General features: G+C 40.0%; 1 protein-coding gene across 3 annotated transcripts in view; it reads right to left on the bottom strand.

Moving 5' to 3' along the window:
* REEP3 (receptor accessory protein 3) overlaps window positions 1-20463 on the bottom strand; it is a 96379-nt gene that overhangs the window by 16349 nt on the left and 59567 nt on the right. For all 3 annotated transcript variants that reach the window (XM_045069893.1, XM_045069894.1, XM_013063060.1), the window contains exons 3-5: window positions 10742-10818; window positions 8066-8186; window positions 7774-7887 (exon numbers count right to left, since the gene is read on the bottom strand). In XM_045069893.1, the coding sequence (XP_044925828.1) occupies window positions 7774-7887; window positions 8066-8186; window positions 10742-10818 (312 nt within the window). The remainder of the gene's footprint in view (window positions 1-7773; window positions 7888-8065; window positions 8187-10741; window positions 10819-20463) is intronic.

Raw genomic sequence — 20463 nt, forward strand, 5'->3', positions numbered from 1 at the left:
CACATCCATAATACGGCTGCAAATATGTAGTATGGCTTAAGCAGACAGGGAAAATATGCAAAAATGAAAACAGTATGATATTGAGGCAGACGGGATGGGTGATTTTATTCTTTTTCTCAGTAATTTTTTCAATATTACAAAATTAGAATTATAGATAGTATAGTGAAGTTTTTGTTTGTTTTTTAAGATTTAAATACTGTTTATTATAAACTGGATGGGATCCTGATTTCTTTTCATTTCCTCCAATGCCTGGCTACAAGACAACTCTCCAAATGAACATTTTCTATTTTTACAGAGATGTTTTAACTGTAATGTTAACTGTAAGAATTTCTGATCTATTTCCTGCTCATTTCCCTTCTAAACCAATCCCTCACTCCACTGATCAAAAGAAACACCGTTTCTCTATTTTGAGGGCACAAGTGGGGCATTATAGTTATTTGTCAGTAACAATGCTAAAATGTATGGAGGTTTTGTTTAAATTGATACTATTTTATTTATTTTCTTCCTACTTGGTTTAAATAACATTAAGCCAAAAGTATAAAACAATGCAGAAAGGTTCTAGTTTGAAGAAGAAAAGGCATGTGGAAACGGCACTTTTGGTTATTAGTGAATAAGGAGGAAGGGAGTTCCCATCTACAAGGTAAGTCGATATTCCAGATTTTAGATCCCATTCTCCATGGAATTATATGTACGCTGCTTATGCTAAAATTGATCCTAAAAATCGAAGAGAAAGCAACAGAAAGATTATGATGAGAACACAAGAATCAAAGTAATTAAGAACTATTTTGCAGAGTATTTTACATTAAGACTGATCCTCACTAGCAGGAATGTCCTAAAAGCCTTCAGGTGACTCAAAGTTCTCAGGGTTTGAATTTGGATAGGCCCAGAACATCCATTTAAAATGTTCCATTTAAGGGGCACCTGGGTGGCTCAGTGGGTTAAAGCCTCTGCCTTCGGCTCAGGTCATGACCTCAGGGTCTTGGGATGGAGCCCCACATCCAGCTCTCTGCTCAGCAGGGGGCCTGTTTCCTCCTCCCTCTCTGCCTGCCTCTCTGCCTACTTGTGATCTCTGTATGTCAAATAGATAAATAAAAATTTTTAAAAAAAAGTTCCATTTAAAATGGGGACACTAAGGACATCTGGGTGGCTCAGTCATTAAGTTGCTGCCTTCAGCTCAGGTCATGATCTCAGGGTCCTGGGATTGGGCCTGCATGGGGCTCGCTCTCAGCAGGAAGCCTGCTTCTCCCTCTCCTACTCCCCCTGCTTGTGTTCCCTCTCCTGCTGTGTCTCTCTCTGTCAAATAAATAAATAAAATCTTTAAAAAAAAGTAAAATGAAATAAAATGGAAACACTTGTAGGAGCTGACTGGGTCGGACCTTGGCTTCAGCACATTCATGCTCTAGGAAGGATTCTTCAGCTGAGAAAAGGGGCCTTGTATGTAGGACTAATTGTAACTGTTAATCCTGAAGAATTCTGCCTTTGTTTAAATACTTCATATCCTGGTGAAACACTATGTTAAAATTATTATATTTTGTGTTAAATAAGGGGAATTTACCATGCTTATCAGCACCTTAGGACAAAACTTTCAACTGGAGCTCCTGGGTGGCTCTGAAGGTTAAGCATCTTGTCTTCGGTTCGGGTCATGATCTCAGAGTCCTGGGACTGAGCCCCAGGTGGAGCTCCCTGCTCAGGGGCAGTCGCAGTCTGCTTCTCCTTCTCCTCCCTGCTTGTGCTCTCTTGCTATCTTTTGTCTCTCTCTCTCTCTCTCAAATACATAAAATCTTTAAAAACAAAAAACTTCCAACCTAGTCTCTTCATATTTTAAATTAAGAATTTAAAAACAGGGGTGCCTAGGTGGCTCAGTCTGTTAAGCCTCCAACTGCTGATTTTTGCTCAGGTCATGATCTCAGGGTTCTGGGATTTGGAGCCCCCAAGTCGGGCTCTGTGCTCAGTGGGGAGTCTACTTGAAAATTTCCCACCTCCATCCGCCTTACATGTTCTCTCTCTCTTAAATAAAAATAAATAAATCTTAAAAAAAAAAGGAATTTAAAAACATAATCAGTAGTCTTTGTAATGTTACACTCTCCTACAGAATAATTCTTACTATATTGTTCAATAATGAATAGCTATTAAGGTCTATTTCTTGTTGCTCTCTGACATATTACATTAAAATGTAGATAAGGTTAGTTCCAAGTTTTTAGGGACACCTCCTTTTCCCCTAAGGACATTTGACAATTAATCTGATTAAGTCTAGAATGGAACTGACTGCATTTTTATTAGGTGAATAATATATTTTAATGCCTTTTTTTTTTTAAAAAGATTTTATTTATTTATTTGACAGGGAGAGAGATCACAAGTAGGCAGAGAGGCAGGCTCCCTGCTGAGCAGAGAGCCAATGCGGGGCTCGATCCCAGGACCCTGAGATCATGGCCTGAGCTGAAGGCAGAGGATTAACCCACTGAGCCACCCAGGTGCCCCTATTTTAATGCTTTTAAGATTAAAGCAATATATATTTATCAAAGGACATTTGTAACAGAGGAAGATATGAAGAAGAAAATAAAATCATTTGTAACCCACCACACCAAAACTGTTTATGCATATTCATATATCATTTTAAGATTTTTCTGACTCAAACTTTTTTAAAAGATCTTATTTATTTATTTGACAGACAGAGATTACAAGTAGGCAGAGAGGCAGACAGAGAGAAAGGAGGAAGCAGGCTCTCTGCTGAGCAGAGTATAGGGCTCGATCTCAGTACCCTGGAATCATAACCTGAGCTGAAGGCAGAGGCTTTAACCCACTGAGCCACTCAGGTGCCCCTGACTCATACTTTTAGATCAAGCTTTCTCAGTCTCAGCATTATTGCTGTTTTGGGCTGGAAAATTGTTTGTTGAGGACCACAGGATATTTATACAGCATTCCTGACTTCTACCCTCTAGATACAAATAGCAGCACCTCTCACTGTCAGCTGTGACAACCCAAAATGTCTCCAGACGTTGCCAAATGTTCTTCTGGGGGCAAAATTCCCTCCCACTGAGGACCAACCACTGTTTCAGAGGTCTAAGAGGTTTTAGAAGTCAGGTTTTACCTCTTTGATTTATAGGTGAGAAAATTAATACTTAGATCAGTGCAGACGGTCTGCCCAGAATCTCATGACTAATTAAATTAGGGTAGAATCGGGCTAGACAATGCAGATAACTAGACTATTAGTAAATTAAATATTCATTATAGCATTCTGCTTCCCTAGATTGTAGGGAAAATAGCGTGACCTTTCTGTTGTCAGGACAAATGCTATTTTTTTTTTTTTTAAATGGATGATACAAAGCAGCTGAATATCCTCAAATCCTCTTACAAACAGAAAGCCTTTAAAGCAGACAGCAAGATGTCAGGAGTATGACCTAATCAGCATCATTTATAGTTTATTAGATTTTAGCAATTTTACCTGTAAGACTCTAATTTCTGTGATAATTGATTCTTAAAAAACAATATCTGCTAAAGAGTTCACCAAGAAAAGGCTGCCAGAGAAAATTCAGAGATGGTTAATATGACTAACAGTATTTTTCTTCCTCTGTCCTTTATCTGTGTTGCTCATCTGTAAAAAGCCACCTGCATTTCTCATGTGAAAGCTATGGAATGTTGAACGTCCTCAGCAAAGTCCTTGAAGGTCCTTCATATGTGTGTGCTTTGCTCAGCCAAAATAAACTTGTACACTGACCTTGGGAACAGATGCCTGGTAATGAGGTCATAGAACTGAGTAACATTTTCAGAAAATTGCTTTACAGTGTCATAAATGTTCTGATTAGATTCCTATTTTCATCTTTAACATGCTCAGGTGGTTCAACCTGGGAATCCTAGGTAGGGCTATTACCCGTCTTTAAAGGTCACACCAAGAGTCCAATCATTTTTAGCCTGAAAGATATTTTTAACAAACTATAGGTTGTAAAAATCTTAAATTAATTCTCAAGGCTTACTATTGGCTTTCTTGAAGTTTCTCCTTAAATTTGACCTACTTCCTATTTCAGTTTCAATTTACTCTTTAGTCTGAAATGTCTGGTTCAGTGATTTCTTCCATCATTGTGCATTTCTTTGACCTCTCCAGAGATGAAACTAATTTCACTTACATGAAAATAGGCACAGTCCAACTTGAGGCAAACAGTTTTAACATAATGCTACATTCAGCATATTTAATGACTATTTATAATGAATAAAAGCCAGGATGGCTGAAGCCAACATTCATACTGGGATGGAGACAGCTACCTCACGCACAGTGATCTTGATAACAAAAGGACCACCACATCACAAACAAGAAGGGAAAGTTCCAAAATGAATTCAAATTATGGGACATGTGTCTGATTTGCAGTGGTAACTCAGATGATTCTTATGTTCTCTATTTCCTGCCTTTGAAGTGGGGAGGTGGTTTTATGATGCTAAATATATAGATAAAAACAAACAATGAATCACAAAGAAGAAATGCTTGTATAGCCTTTCTAAAGGAACGCATTTCTGTGAGCTAATGCCTATTTTAATAATGGGAGGGCGGGGGGAAAGCTCTTAGCCACTGCAGATGAGATAAAATTGTCAGTCAGTAAAAACAGACCCTCAGCGAGACAGCAGCCTGTGAGAGGAGGGACTGTGTCTGTCTTGCCCACGGCTGCACGCCCGGCACCTGCTGTATAGCAGGCACTGAACAAACCCATGTTGAATAAATACACAGGATGCCAAACACCGATGACAGCAAAGGATAAAATAACAAATAAACGAGGAGACAATGAGGAGAAGATAATAGAGTAGGGATTTCTGATTCCCCACATAGAGGCTTTGGAAGTTATAACCATAAGTTAAGTAAAATAAATATCCCATGAAGTGGTCACAGTATGTAGAAAGCTGTCTTACAGAGTTCCGGGACTAGAAATGGATTCTTAGATGTTAAAGAGAGGAGGAAAAATGGGATTTCTATGCTTTTCTGTTTCCCAGAACAATGTTCTAAAAAGTCCATATTTTCTAAGCAGTGTTTCAAGTTGCAATGCCATGGAATCATATTAATGATGCTTTTAAATATGTAAAATTCAGAAAGCATCTTCTTGGGGGGGGTGGTGGTTTAAGACTTGTACCAGTTGACCCTTGAACAATGTGGTGGGTATGCGCATCAACTCACCGGGCAGTAAAAAAATCTGTGTCTAAGTTTTGACTCCCTTGAGATTTAACTAATAGCCTACTGGTGACTCTAAGTCACACTGACAACAGTTGATTAACATGTACTTTGCAGGTTATATGTATTATATACTGTCCTTTTACAATAAAGTAAGCTAGAGAAAAGAAAATGTTACTGAGAAAATCTTATTAAGGAAGAGAAAATACATATACACAGTTCTATACTGTATTTACTGAAGAAAACTGGTATATAATTGGATCCAACAAGTTGATAGCCTTGATTGTTCAAGGGTCAATGGCACTTCATTTGTGAAGTCAAATAAAATTAAATTTTATAACAAAAGCAATAGGCTTTCTTGTTTTCCTATCCATCTTCTTGCTGGCACCATTTAAAACCCTCTACTTTCCTATCTGGCAGGTGAGGGTTTTCTTTCTCTTCCATCTCCTCTCCTTCCCCCACCTTTATGATAGAGCAAAATCACAGCTGTTCAAGCTACAGTCTATATTCTCATGATTATGACGTGCATGCTGTTTGCTGCTGGGCAGAGTCATACTCCATTATTATATTTGCTTTCCTATATAACTTTCTTTTCCAGAGCTAACAATATCCCATTTTTAAGTATTCATTTGATCAGTTGTCCTATGTCCTTGGTCTTAACATTGCCTCTAGCACATTTTTCATGGTGTCTTAGTGTGTCTTCTGGTTGACTGGTTGGAGCATGTGCTGACCGGTTTAAGTATCATTCCTGCAGGGGATTAAACCTATTAGATACTCTCTTCCCGTACTTTTTCCTACGACCCCTGTCCTGGCACCCTGAACCCATCACATCCCATCTTGGCCTGCTGTTCTCTGGACTCGCACATTCTGCATGTTCATCCTGGGAAGGAGTCCTGTCACCTTCCTTCTGTGTTGGACGCCCTGTCTCCTAGATCCTGTGGGTTTCCTTTTCCATGGATTAGTCCCTAATTTTGGCAGAGCACAGTACCCTGACAAAGAACACACACGAAGTCAATTTTGTGACTTTGCATGCTTCAGAAACAAAAAAAGAAGATTATTTATTTTCTAGGCTCACACATGACTGAGAGCCTGACTGTTATAGAATCTAAGGGTAAAAATCATTATGGTATCATGGATGGTATTACTCTTCAGTCTTCAAGCTTTCATTGTAACTATTTAGAAATTTAATTGCCATTCTGATTCTTGATCATCTGAATGTGACATACTTTTTATCTTTGGAATCCTTAACATTTTTTTCCTTCTTTCCTTCTTGTTTTGGAATATTCCAGTGACCTTGCTCCTAGTTGGTCTTTTTTTTTCATACATTGTGCTACGTATTCTGTGGGCCTTTTCAATCTAGAGGTTCATGTCCTTCAGTTTTGGGAAGTATCACTGTATTATTTCTTTGATAACCGCATCTATGATCACTTGATCATTCTTAATGCAATACTTCTGGGTATGTAATTTGAATATAATTTTGATTTTTAAATCTGTTGATCATATTAATTGTACTTGAGCTAAAGATCACTCTGAAAAATTAAGGATCATTCTGGAAACCCCACTGAATATTCGACATCCCTTCACCATTGGTTATTATATAGAATCACCACTTAATTAGAATATTTATTCCCACAGCATTGGTATTTTGGTTCAAGATAACCGAGTTGAAAAAGCCTAACACAAAAGCTGGAATATTACTTAATCTCAATTTAACTTAATAGCAACAAACCCAAATTTTCACTGGAAAGAGAGGGAGAGACGTTGTTATTAATGTTCAGTGGAGTCCTACTATATTTTGGCAAGCACTATGCTTTTGTATATGCTCTCACAGATAGGTAGGTTACCCCCATTTTATACATGAAGCAACCAGTGAACACAGAGGTAAGTAAATCACCAACAGTTATTTAGAAAGTCACACTCAGCATTTTCTGGATCTGAAGCCCATTTTCTTTCCACATACTACACACCAAAATCAATTATGCTATGGTATTTAAAATAAATCACATAAAAACCTACATGCAAAGAAATCCAAACGCCATAATGCGAGTTTTCACAGAAGGCACACATTTGATAACTTCACTTGCAAAACATGACACATGACATTAGTAACTAGCTGAGTAAAATCTCAAGTTTTAAGAACAGAATTTTTCATGCCTTATTTTGAGTAATCAGTTACCTCAAATTGATTGAAGTAGGGGTGCAGGAGTAAGCCAGAAATCCTATCAAGATATTGCCATCGAGGGGGAGGAGAGACAGACAGAAAGAGGGGGACACCAGAGACAGGGAAAGAAAGAATTGTCATCTTTACTAGAGGTGATTTACTCAACCTTACTTTAAGATTATAAAGTAGGAAAATTATGACAAAATGACATCTTTAGGTATGCCTTTCTATATTAACTAGCTCTCATTTTGTGATCAATTAAGACTTCCAAAATACTGAGTAGTTACCAAAAACATGCATTAAAGTGTTTTTTAAATTATCCACTTGTTCTTTCCTGCCTTAAAAAAATAAGCAGAAAGCAAAATTCTGCCAAAATTTTATAATGATCTGGAATAAAGAGCCACCCGACTTTGTCCATTGGCTTTAATGTGACACTGAATAAAACATGTAACTGAACAGTTACCTTCACGGCTGCAGTGACAGCAGCAGTGGCTGCGAAAGCCAACCCTTGGCGCCCGAAGTTGACCACCGTCTCATAGCCCCGCTCCTTGGCTTGTACAATATAGTCATCAATCTCCTGGGGAGAAACAAATAGACTCACAGATAGAAAGTTGGTGTGACAATAGTGTCAAGAAGCCAAAAACGAGGACCGTCGTCCGCCCATGAAATGACAGTTTCACTTGTTTTATAGCGTAAACCATGCCATGATGTACATTTCTAACAAACGATTTGTAGAAATAATTTATGTATCTTACCCTTTCCTTGGAAGACAGAAGCGGATGAAGGAATTTTCTATATATTAAACTTGCTCCTTTGGTATAGGGAGAGAGCAGCCACACAACAAAGGCAATCTTCAGCTCATAGTACAGGGGGAACCTAACAAGAAAAAATTTGAAAAAAACTGCTGGTGAAACTAAACTACAAGGAGGAAATCACATATGCACACACTCACGAATGCACACAAGATTATTTTTTTTAAAGATTTCATTTATTTATTTGACAGACAGAGATTATAAGTAGGCAGAGAGACAGTCAGAGAGAGGAGGAAGCAGGCTCCCCATCGAAGAGAGAGCCTGATGTGGGGCTCGATCCCAGAACCCTGGGATCATGACCTGAGCTGAAGGCAGAGGCTTTAACCCACTGAGCCACCCATGTGCCCAGCACACAAGATTTTAAGAAAGTTCAATCACTGAGTTAAGTCTTCACATGTAAAAGTGAGCAATTAATGAAAGAACTATATTTGAACTGACTTAATTTCATTAACTACAAATGAGTTCTAACTAAAGAGGGTTAGATTCTCCTGCAGAGAACCAGCAACTTCTAGTACAAGATTCTTCTGTTGAAGAGACCATAGGCAAGATGCCAACGGACTGTAGTGGTCCAGAGGGAACATTAATAGCATCTACCCAGGGCAGTGAGGGGCACACTCAACCCTGCCAAAGGTTGGTACCTGACATCTCTCTGTGCACCAGGACTCAGTTTTACATGCTCCAAGGGCACAAAGTTACGCCATGAACACATTTCCTTCTCTTTCTCAGAAGCCCCTGAGAACTTCCCTTCCAATCTCATTTGGCTGGAACTGCAACGCAGGGCAGACAATCCTTCACTTGTAAGGGGAATGGAATTCCCATGTGGTAGACTGGGAATCAGAGTTATCACACCAACGCATGCCCCTTTCCATGTGACTTTGCAGTGCTCTCTCTCCCTGTAGGCTGAGTGTACTTCCTCGAGCAATGACTGTGGTGTAGGCATGTGACTTGCTTTGGCCAACTTCACGTCAATCTGACATATCACATGCACGCAAAAGCTTCAAATGCCCCTTGACTTCCTCGCCCTGGCATCTCCCAACCTCTTGCTTTGAATTTTTGCTGTCTGCCATGAGAACAGCTGCTTCTTCAGCCTTGGTCCTCAAACAAGAAGACACTTAAAACTGAGCTGAGCCCAGCAATGCTGCAGCCAACCTTCTGCCCTTAAATGACTTGAGCAAGAAATATGTGTTTGTTTTTCTAACTCACTGTGGTTAAAAGGGTTGTCAATTGCCACAGCAAAAGTGAACTAATATACTGTAGGGGACTAGCATCCTTGGGCCAGGAACTATTAAGATATGTGGCATCTGAACAAATCTGGGCTCTCCTGACAAGGCAGAGGGGTACAGGGCAGTAAGGAATGACTGTTGTGTAGTCAACAAAGGGTCTTTGCCTGGTGCAATTACAGAGGAGTTTCCGGACTTCCACTGTTCCTGGTAAACTTTTTCTACATCACTCGATTTTTACTAATGCATACATGCTACATCTGCAATCAGGAAAAAAATGAGGTCTTGAAAAAGAGAACCTCAGAACTTAAGAGACCTAGCATGGTTTGAAATTGTTCTGCCCCTTAAAACCAAATAAAAACCCTCCCCCAACACTCTACACCAAACACCGAACAGGTAAATGAATGAGCTTTGGGTTAGAGGAAGGACTACTTAGGTTTCAAATCAGAAGAGAAAGATGGGTGCAGACACAGGGAAGTTCATGAATGAGGGCAACTTGTTACGAACATTTAAGCCCAGTGACTTCTCTATTTTTTTCTAGCAATCCAACGTGACCTAATGTGCTATGAGAGTATGATGAGAAGAGCAAAGCCACAGGAAGACAGTTTAAGGAGAGAACAGCAAATGTTTGAAACAGAGGCAGGAGGGCATGGAGGTAGTGAGTAAAGGGAATGGGGAGGTTCGAACTGATACCTATATGGGCACCTGGCTGACGCTCTGGGGGGCTGCCTTTGGGAGCCCAGGGAAAGACACAAAGTATTAGGTTTCAAGATTTTAAAAGGAGGACCTCTTCAAGTGATGATAAGGTTTAGACAGAAATACACCAGTGAAATATGGCACAAGGAGATTCAAGTTGTTCCACTTGGTATTACTTCTTGGTAAAATGTTAAATCCTTGAGGATATAAACATGCTTTAATTTTGTCTCAGCTATTTGGAACAGAACAGTCAAGGAGCTGGTGGTGAGTGGGTGTCCACGTGGATGCTGACGTCATCCGGTCTGAATGTTTGTAGTTGAAAGTTTTAAGGATGGGGAGGGAGTGCTAGAACCAGATGCTGTGGGCTTCAAAGGGGGAGTCATTTAGGAAGTGATAAAGAAAAATAGCCTGAAGTCATCATGTGGAAAAAGGATAACGACAACCAAGTTTTTCTATTCCAAGATACGGGGACCTGTGTGGGATGTGGCAAAGAGCAACCCATGGGGAGAAGAATGAGCTGCCCTTATCATGAGGGGGGGCCTATAAGTAAAGTAATGTTCTTACATGGAAGCCAGATGAAAATGAAATGCTGGATAATTAGGGAACTTCATCCAATTCACTTGGTTACCAGCAAGAGTAGGTAAGAACTTGGGACACCTGATAAGGAGTCTATAGTCTGGCCCTTTTCAGTGCTAGAACTTACCAAGCAACTGTTTGATCTGCTACTGTTTCAATCACAGTATACAGAGCAAACACAATCCAGTACATCATCCATCGGACCTGGAAATAATAAAAATGCTTATGAAATAACAGACTAAGATTATCTGCAACTCTCAATAATTACATATGTATTTTTAGATATAAAGCAGGCTGGATCAGATGCAGAAGGTGATGGTTTAATTCTCAACAGGTTTATGTCTGTGTTCCTCATATCCTTACATCAACAGTCTTGGGATAGAATATGAGAATCGAAGAATAACAAACCTCTAGTCCTGACACAATATAATGTAGGAATTTGAAAGAATCAGAACAATAGGTTAATTTTTCTTAAGCGGAGCAAAGTTCTTTAAGAGATCTTATTCTTATCTATATGCTTCTTCATGATGATGAGTAGCTATTTATTATATAGTAACAACATAATATGATATGATCATATTTTAATCTTTATTGGTCTTTTAAAGTTTGCATTCCTTAATCCTCAAAATATAGAAACTGTTAGGAACCAAAGAACGATCCTGGGTTTTGTTAAATTCATAAAGCTAGTGACCCAGTTTGAAAGTCAGTTAGTTATTCTTTTCCCCCGAAGCTCCTTGGGCACCTGTAACCTCTCACACATCATTTCCTTCTTCTATCAACACCACAATGGTCATTGCAATAGAGTGAACATTTGCGTCCTTCCCCTCCAATTTGTATGCTGAAATCCTAATCCTAAATGTGTATTAGGAGGTGGGACATTTGAGAGGTGATAGGTCACGAGAGTGGAGCTTATCTCATAAATGGAGTTAGTGTTCTTCTAAAAGGGCCTCCAAAGAGATCTCTCTTCCCTTCCACCAAATACAGAGAAAATGGCCTTCTATGAACCAAGAAGTGGGTCTCACCAGACACCAGACTTGCCTTGATCTTGGACTTCTAGCCTCCAGAACAGTGAGAAATAAATTTCTGTTGTTTATAAGCCACCCAGTCTATGGTACTTTTGTTAGAGTCTGAATGGACTGAGACGGTAGTTCAGGACATTTCTACCTCTTGCCTGGAATATAGCATCCTAACCGGTCCCTGAGACTCCAGTGTCTTTCTGTATCAATCCTTTCATAGAATGCTACCAGATTAATTTTTCTTGAACTTACTTCCTCAACTACACTTTTCAAATTACCTGAGCACGGAGACTCTCTTATCACAGGCTGGATTTTCATTAAGGATTACAATCTCTGATCTTTTGCTCAATATTATAATAATGGCTAATACACGAAACCATGCCAACCATGGGCTAGGGGTACTGAGTATATCACATATTAAATCATCCACTCTCCACAACAATACACAAGGAAGGAAACATAATTATTTCCACCACAGATAAGGAAACAGTGACAGAGAGGTATAATGACTTATTCAAGGTCACTTAGCCAGAATTTGAATCCATTCTGCCTGACCCCAGATTTGGTGCTATTAACTATACTATGTAGAGAAAGAATATATGAGGATTTGCTAAATGTGAGATCCAAGAATAATTGCTACTTCCTTTGTTTCTTATCCCAATGGGATGACCAAAAAAAAAGAAAAAAAAATTAGGTCTCTATAAATAGCTAGAAAATTGACCTAACTATTTAGTTTTCCTATAGAAGTTTGTTTGGGTATTCCATAGACAATAGAAACTATAATTCAAGTGACTTTTATGCTTTTCTCTTTACATGGACAATTCAATTAAAAACAGCCATGAATAACTTTTGAAGCAATGTATCATGAAATAGAAATAATAGCAATTTGCTATAATTTATAAACTCCTGAAAGCTTAAAAAATTTGCCCAAAGCAAATAATAGAGTATATTATCTATATGAGAAATACAAGGCAACTGATTTACAATGATCATCTCAAATTTAAAAAGAACAGAACAGCCCAAATGTACTCTTTAGTAAGTTTTTTTTTTTTACTTTTCATGAGTTCTCATAAATCGCTCACTGCTGCCAATTCCAAACTTTTGTCCAAATATGGGGATTTTCTTCCAGGACTCACATCCTATGTGTATTTTTTCCCACCCCTCCCTTTTTAAAGGAAAGTGATACTCTTCCACGAGTTCATTCACCCAGCCTTCCAGCTCCAAACACGAACTCAGCACTTTTCCCTCTCGACTGTATCCAGAGGGTTATTAGCTTTCAATCTGACTGACTAAAGCCTCTCCCAAGAAAGAAATGAAGAAAAGAGACTGTAAGCAGAATAATGAGCTTTTCCACAGTTAAGAGGGATCTTAGAAGTGACACAACCCTTTACTGAGAAAAACTGAGAGACAGTCACAGAGAGAAGCGCTCCCACTGGGCCTTGCATTCCACCCATGGTGGGACTCTGGAGGAGATGCCAAGAACCCTGAGAGCTCCCTGGGCAGAGCTTGAAAACAAATTATACAGTAGACTCTTACTATCTTTTTTTTTTTTTAAGATTTTATGTATTTATTTGACAGAGATCACAAGTAGGCAGAGAGGGAGGCAGAAAGAGAGGGGGGGGACAGGCTTCCCACTGAGCAGAGAGCCCGATGCGGGGCTCGATCCCAGGACCCTGAGATCATGACCTGTGCTGAAGGCAGAGGCTTTAACCCACTGAGCCACCCAGGCGCCCCAGACTCTTACTACCTTGAGGCCAAAATAAATAACGTGCACAAGGCCAGTGAGCTAAGAGATGGCTGGAGGAGGCACAGACTTCCCTGAGGTGAACACAACAGCTTCTCAGTGAAAGGGGGGGGCCTTCAGACCCCTCTTGTCAGTCCCTGTCCCTCTCCTTGTACTCAACACAGGGATTTCAGTGTGACTAGGAAGGTGGAGGTTTCAGTTTGGTTGTCTGTCTCATAGAAAATTCAGGAAACTTTCAGAAAGGTAAAATTATTTAAGTCGGTGCTTGCTACTTTTCATTATTTCACCATTTCCCACCACTGTTACAGTCGTGAATTTCCAAATGGATAATAACTTCACAAGTAGTGTCACTTACTGGTTAGCAGAGTAGAGGAGAGGTAATAGAGACTGTACACAGAGTGACTGGTGATACCCCGGATGACTAGTTTTCCAGGCAATGAGCAGCTACATGTCCAACAGATTTCAAGGGCTTATTCAGTTTCCGAATGAAGTTATTAAATTAATTTTAAACCTCACAAAATAAAAGTGCTTTAAAGAATGTTATGTTTACCTATTTATTTATTTTTTAAAGGATTTTATTTGTTTATTTGACACAGACAGAGAAAGAGAGAGCACAATCAGGGATGGGGAAAAGGGAGATGCAAACTCCTCACTGAGGAGGAGCCTAGTGCTGGACTCGATCCCAGGACCCTGGGGCCATGACCAGAGCCAAAGGCAGATGCTTAACCAACTGAGCCACTCAGGTGCCCCATGTTTATGTCTAGGTTGTGAGAGGATTTAGTAATGTCAAAAATTTAAAAAGGAGAAAAAGAAGGCGGCCATGCTATTGCCATTTTATTATTCTATTTTTTAAAAAAGATTTTTATTATTATATTATTATATTATCGCTTAACGACTAAGCCACCCAGGGGCCCCACTGCCATTTTAATTAATACACAACTGACTATCCAACTAAGAGGGTATTCCTGGACATCTTCCTGGAGTACTGACAACAATTTTATATAAGCAAAACTCCCCTATATAGGAATTTGTCTTTAATGAATAAATTCCTTCATAATCTGTTCTTAAATATAAGGATTTTTTTGGTTGTCTTTACCAGAAAAATGGACCTTAAATTATAACAGGCAGGCAATAATAATTAGATGAATGTAATGAGTATGTGTTATTCGTGGGAGCGACCACAAAGAAAGTTAACCTTGAAAAGATATTGCTTTCTTTTTTCTATTAATGGATTTGGTTGGGATTTTATACCAAATGATTACTCAGCAAAGCTTTTATTAAAACTATACCTCAAGGCCACACAGCGAAGTGCTTAAGGTTTTGCTCCAAAGAAATAACAAGAAAGAAGTCAAGGTCAAAAGGGGAAAAAAGGGGCGCCCGGGTAGCTCAGTTCTTGAGCGTCTGCCTTCAACTCAGGTCATGATCCCAGGGTCCTGGGATTGAGCCCTGCATTGGGCTCCCTGCTCAGCAGGAAGCCTGCTTTTCTCTCTCCCACTCCCCTGCTAGTGTTCCCTCTCTCGCTGTCAAATAAATAAATAAAATCTAAAAAAAAAAAAAAAGGGAGGGGGGAGACCAAGTCACAAAACTATAGAAGTATAATTAAAATGTGTGACGATTAAAGATAAAATATTCTTTAGGTCAAAAGAAAACATCAATAACAAAATGCAAAAATGAAACCAAAACTTGGTAGGAAAATAATCACACTGATAATCTGTGAATGTATATAACTGAATATAATCACCTTTAAAATGTTACACAAATATAATTTAGTAACTTAACTGGTAACCTTAATAAATTACAACCTCCTTTTAAATTGCGGGGGTGAGGTACGTGGGTGGGGGGAGAGAGGAGAGGATACTGGCATCAACTTCATTTGTTAAAAAAATTTATGTTCTTGGGTAAAAAAATTGTGTTCTTAGGGAAGTGGAAACAAATAGTATATAGTATCTTTCTAGCTCAGAAACAATTAGCAAAATCAGCAAACCACTGTCTGGATATCGCCACACAAACGAGTAATAAGAAAGCTGTACCTAACTCTTTCTTAATAAAGTCTCTCTTTGGTCCCAGGGAACTGAACTATCCAACAAGGTGAAGCTTATACCGATAAGCACTAAAATGGGCATACACACCCTACTTTGCTAAATCTTTCTTCTCAAACATAATTTAGACAATTCTTAAGGACTCAGGGAGCATCATCACATATAACACTCACTGATACAATGACAGCACACCCTACTTACTTTATGTTATGAGAATAGAAACATGAACAGTATAGCTTCTGTCCTCAAGGATTTAACATTTTACTGGGGAAAAATGAGTAAAAAACTGTGATTTAAAAAAGAAAATGTTCTGCTGTTTTTACTACATTAGGTGTCCTAGCTTCCAGTGTGAGTCAAGAGCATAACAATCTGAGAAAGCTTACTAAAGGGACTATTTATAAAGTTGTGAGCAAGGTTCAGGAAACCCAATGAAAGGATACGGGTGCACCCTGGAGTTAGCAACAGAAGGAGCTGGCATTACCCCTAGATGTGAAGGGAGGGGGGAGGGCAGGGAAAAAAGTTTCCTGGAATCAGACGAGGGCAGCTGCAGGGGAGAGCTGTAGCCTCAGGCAGACAGTCAGACAGTCACAGTCAACCCGTGGTGGCAGGGGAGGACGCTGGAGGACAACCCTCTGACCTCATGCTCATCCTGCCTTCTGATCTTCTGCAGAAGCCTCTCATGGGCCAAACCCAAAGGGAAGCCAGAGGTGATGCAGTCCTTATGAATCAGCCTCCCGGGCCATAAGCAAAGTGGAGAAGTGTGGAGGGAAAATTCCACTGGAAGGGCCAATGAAAGGTCCGAGCACTACCTCGCCCGCCATCTCTTTGGTCCACCCGGAATGGAAGTCTTTTCTCACCACTTCCACAGATCCCTCCCCAGCCCAGATGACCACGATCTCCTGTCTGCATGATTCCAACAGCATCCTAACCAATCACTCTGCTTTCCTGGGTCAATTCTGCGTACAGCAGTCTGAGGCTCTCCTTAAAACGGAAGCCAAATCATATCACTCCTCAGCTCAAACTCCTCTTAGGGCTCCATCAGAATTCTTACCACGGCCTAAACGACTGTGTGGACCCGGCACCCACTACCTCTCTGGCCTCACCTGCTCCTCCTCGTTGCCCTGTTCTGCTCATCACCTTGACCATTTTATTGCCCCTTGTGTGTGCAGATATACTCCTGCCTCAGGATCTCTGTACAAGCTTTCCTTGTTTATTTATTTACTTTTTTGGGGGTCTGAAATGCTCTTCCCCCAGTCATCCCTACGGATCACTTTCTCACTTGCTTCGGGTCTCTGCTCGAATATTTACCCGAGAGGTTTTTGAAAATAAATTGATGTCCTCTTAGCTCCCTCCTTATCCTGACTCATTTTTCTCTTTAGAAACATATCACATATCTAGCAAATGTTTAACTTTAAAAAATTTTTTTTGGTCTTTCCCTACTAGAATGTAAACGCCTAGAGGAGAAAGACTTTTATTTTGTTCACTGCTGAATTCCCTGTGCCTGGCCTTGACCATTGAGTTGCTGAATGAATATGGGCTGTGCGCAGCTCAGGGAGCTCCTCTCTCTAAGGACTGCAAAAGGCCAGACACTCGAGAGGAGATGGAGCAGGACGGGGGAGCATCAACCAGCCCTTTAAGAGATCTGGTTTTAAAAGTGGGGGGGGGTGGGGGGGGGAAGAGGGGGAATAAAAAAATAGCATGAAGCAAAAAGAAAGCAGGTTTACACTCTCAAGGGTTGAAAATTCTACCAGCAAGATAAGAAGATCCAAACGAAGAGAAAGCAGGGATACTTAATGGAACAAGATCCCACATGAGAAAGACAAGAATAAGATTATGAAGAAGCGTGGGCTCGAGAAAGCAGGAGAGAGGCATGCTCCTCTGAGACGGAACCGGCTGTGTTGGGAACAAGGCCAGAGCCAGGGACCTCGATCTTTACTCCAGAGGAGGAGGGCAGGTCATCCTTTCAGGCTGGGTGTGAGTGGGAAGGAGGGTGGGTTGGAGGACAGGAGTAAAGGTTTAGACAAGCTGCTCATCTGGATAGGAAAAGCAGCATCCTAGGGAGATGTTATATAGATTATGAGACAAAGGATGGCCTCAGCTGCTCTGGAGGTTAGATCCAGGAGGCTGCTCATGGTCCAGGTTGAGGACAGTGAAACAAGAGAGGGATGGGAGGTGACAGGCTGCTCTCTGTAAAGCAGCCCAACAGCAGAAGGGTGGCTGTGGAGCCCCCCCTTTGCAGGTAGGTGGGGCCATGCGTCCAGTTCTCCCCAGCAGAATGGGAGGTGAGGCTTTTGAGAAGTGGGTATATCTCCCCCACAGGCTCTTCCTCCTTCCTGTGGTCTGGGAAGGCAGGGAGCAGGGCAATGCTGGAAGCCATGTACTGAAGGTGGGTAGAGTCCCAGTTCTTGAAGGATGGCAGAGGACAATTTGTTGCCAAAATGAACACCTAACCTGGACTGTTATATATAAGAGAGAAATACTTTTCTTTTCTTTTTTTTTTTTTTAAAGATTTTATTTATTTGACAGAGAGAGATCACAAGTAGGCAGAGAGGCAGGCAGAGAGAGAGAGGAGGAAGCAGGCTCCCCGCTGAGCAGAGAGCCTGATGCGGGACTCGATCCCAGGACCCTGAGATCATGACCTGAGCCGAAGGCAGCGGCTTAACCAACTGAGCCACCCAGGCGCTCCAAGAGAGAAATACTTTTCTATATTGCTTCAGCTGTTGCATTTTTATTAGACACTATAATTACAGTAGCTTTGCCTACCCTAACATGAAAGGTTATGCTAGGGCAAGGTTATGCTAGGGTAGCAAAGGTTCCAGAATGAGGGAAGAAGCATTAGTCCCAGTGCCACCAGCTGCCATGCGTGGCACGGCTGATGTCCTGATTGGTGATGAAGGTGATACCATCAGAGTGATCTGAAAATGGAGAAGAGGATTACCATGTGAAGAAACTCCGGTTAAGACCCCTTCAGGGGACTCTCAGCAGATTTTGGAAGATAGGAAGCACTGATGTTCTCATGCAGCAGATTGGGGAACGGCCAGAGAAACGCTATTTTAAACTATTTTTGTGTGATCTCTTGGCAAATGTGGTTCTATCTCTGTGAATGTGTTCATTCTCATCTGCACTGAGAGTCTGTATGGCTTCTTTGGCAATCCCCTTCTATTTTCATGAGGCCAATAAATCAGATAAGTAAGCTAGTTAGATGCATGAAGTTTTAAAGTGGGTATATTCTGAGTGGGAGGCCAAGATATCCAAATTATAAAGTACAGAGAAGTCAGTGGGAATACTAATTGAAAAATGTTATTTGATGCTCACTTTGCTATGTTTTGTTTCCCAAGAATATACCTGATGCCTCCTATGGTACCCGGAACAAAAGACATTCTCAAAGGTATTTATTGAAAGAATTAAAGGGAAAAAAAAAAAAAGAATTAAAGAGCTAGGCTAACTTATATACAAGACTGTAATTTCCATTCTTCCTAATTATTTAATAATATACCTTTTTTGAAAGTAGTCACAATGAACTGGTGATTATATTTAAATCTGGAATGCAGGGCACTTGGGTGGCTCAGTTGTTATGTGTCTGCCTTCGGCACAGGTCATGATCTCAGGTTCCTGGGATTGAGTCCCACTTTGGGCTCTCTGCTTGGTGAGCCTGCTTTTCCCTTTCCCTGCTGCTCCCCCCCCTGTGCTCTCTCTCTGTCAAATAAGTCAATAAAATCTTTAAAAAAGAAAAAATAAATAAATCTTGGAATGCTTTATGTACTATATTTTTTGTGACTAGAGAAATATGAATATTTTAATTTAAAATACAACATTTATAAGTAAGATTCCTCAAACAGAATCTTAAAATCATTTAAATATCACAATGAATTTATATTCCAAGAAAATATACTTTTATAATTAAGCAAGTTCTTTTGGAGATTATGGACTCATCTGTGATACAAAACCATAGTATCTAAAATTACATTCTAGTTTCTATAGTGCATGGATCAGATTAGCTTATTTAACAAGCCAGCACCTGCTTTATTATTACTCAAAATCCATAAGGCTTTTACAAAGCCTTAGCATTTCAGAAACCCAGACAGTCATGTGATGGTGTTCTTAGCTTTACTTTCTCAAAGGAATTAGAGGATATTTTAAGCCTGAGTGAATACTGTAAAATGAATATACCCATAGGCTAAATTTACTATCAAAAGACCATGCTCCATTTAATAGGTATGCATTTACCTACCCTTGATTGCAAAAGAAAAGTAGGCCTCATTTCACGATCTTTTAACATTTTTAAGAAAACAAGTTTTTATGATTTATACCCTTAGACAATGAAATTGATTGAAATCCTCAAACAAATAAAACAAACAAAAAGTGAAGCAACCGTGAAACCATCCTTCTGATTCCATCACAGAAATTGAGAGCAATGCATAGGCCCCAAATATACAGGGGAATATCATGTTCTCGTGGAAGGAGGCATGTTGCTATAGATTTATGAGTCATGGTAATAGCAGTAATGCCATATTAATTAAAAAATATTGGGGTGTCTGGTGACCTGACATCAAGCTCAGGTCTTGATGTCAGGGTCATGAGTTCAAGCCCTGTGTAGGGCTCATGCTGGGTGTGGTGCCTATTGAAAGAAAAAATAATTTCTTTCCTTTTTTTAAAGATTTTATTTACCTATTTGACAGAGAGAGAGAGAGAGCGAGCACAAGCAGGGAGAGTGGAAGAGGGAGAAGCAAGGTTCCCTGCTGAGCAGGGAGTCCGATGTAGGACTCAATACCAGGACCCAGAGAACTCAATACCAGGACCCAGAGAACCCAGACACCCGAAGGCAGTTACTTAACCAACTGAGCCACCCAGGTGCCCCCAATTTTTTTTTTTCTTAAATTGTATCTTTATAACTTATTCTGTGCTAGGACCAGTGTGATATTATAACAACAGTGATATTAACAGTAACATATGTTAAATGATCTCAGTGTATAATTACACTTGCATGATAAAAGAAAAATTATGTGATATATTAATTTGATAGAATTATGAAAAATTATGTGATATATTA

Source organism: Mustela putorius, unplaced genomic scaffold, assembly GCF_011764305.1.
Source record: "Mustela putorius furo isolate JIRA1106 unplaced genomic scaffold, ASM1176430v1.1 tig00003949_pilon_pilon_pilon, whole genome shotgun sequence".
Lineage (NCBI taxonomy): Eukaryota > Metazoa > Chordata > Mammalia > Carnivora > Mustelidae > Mustela > Mustela putorius.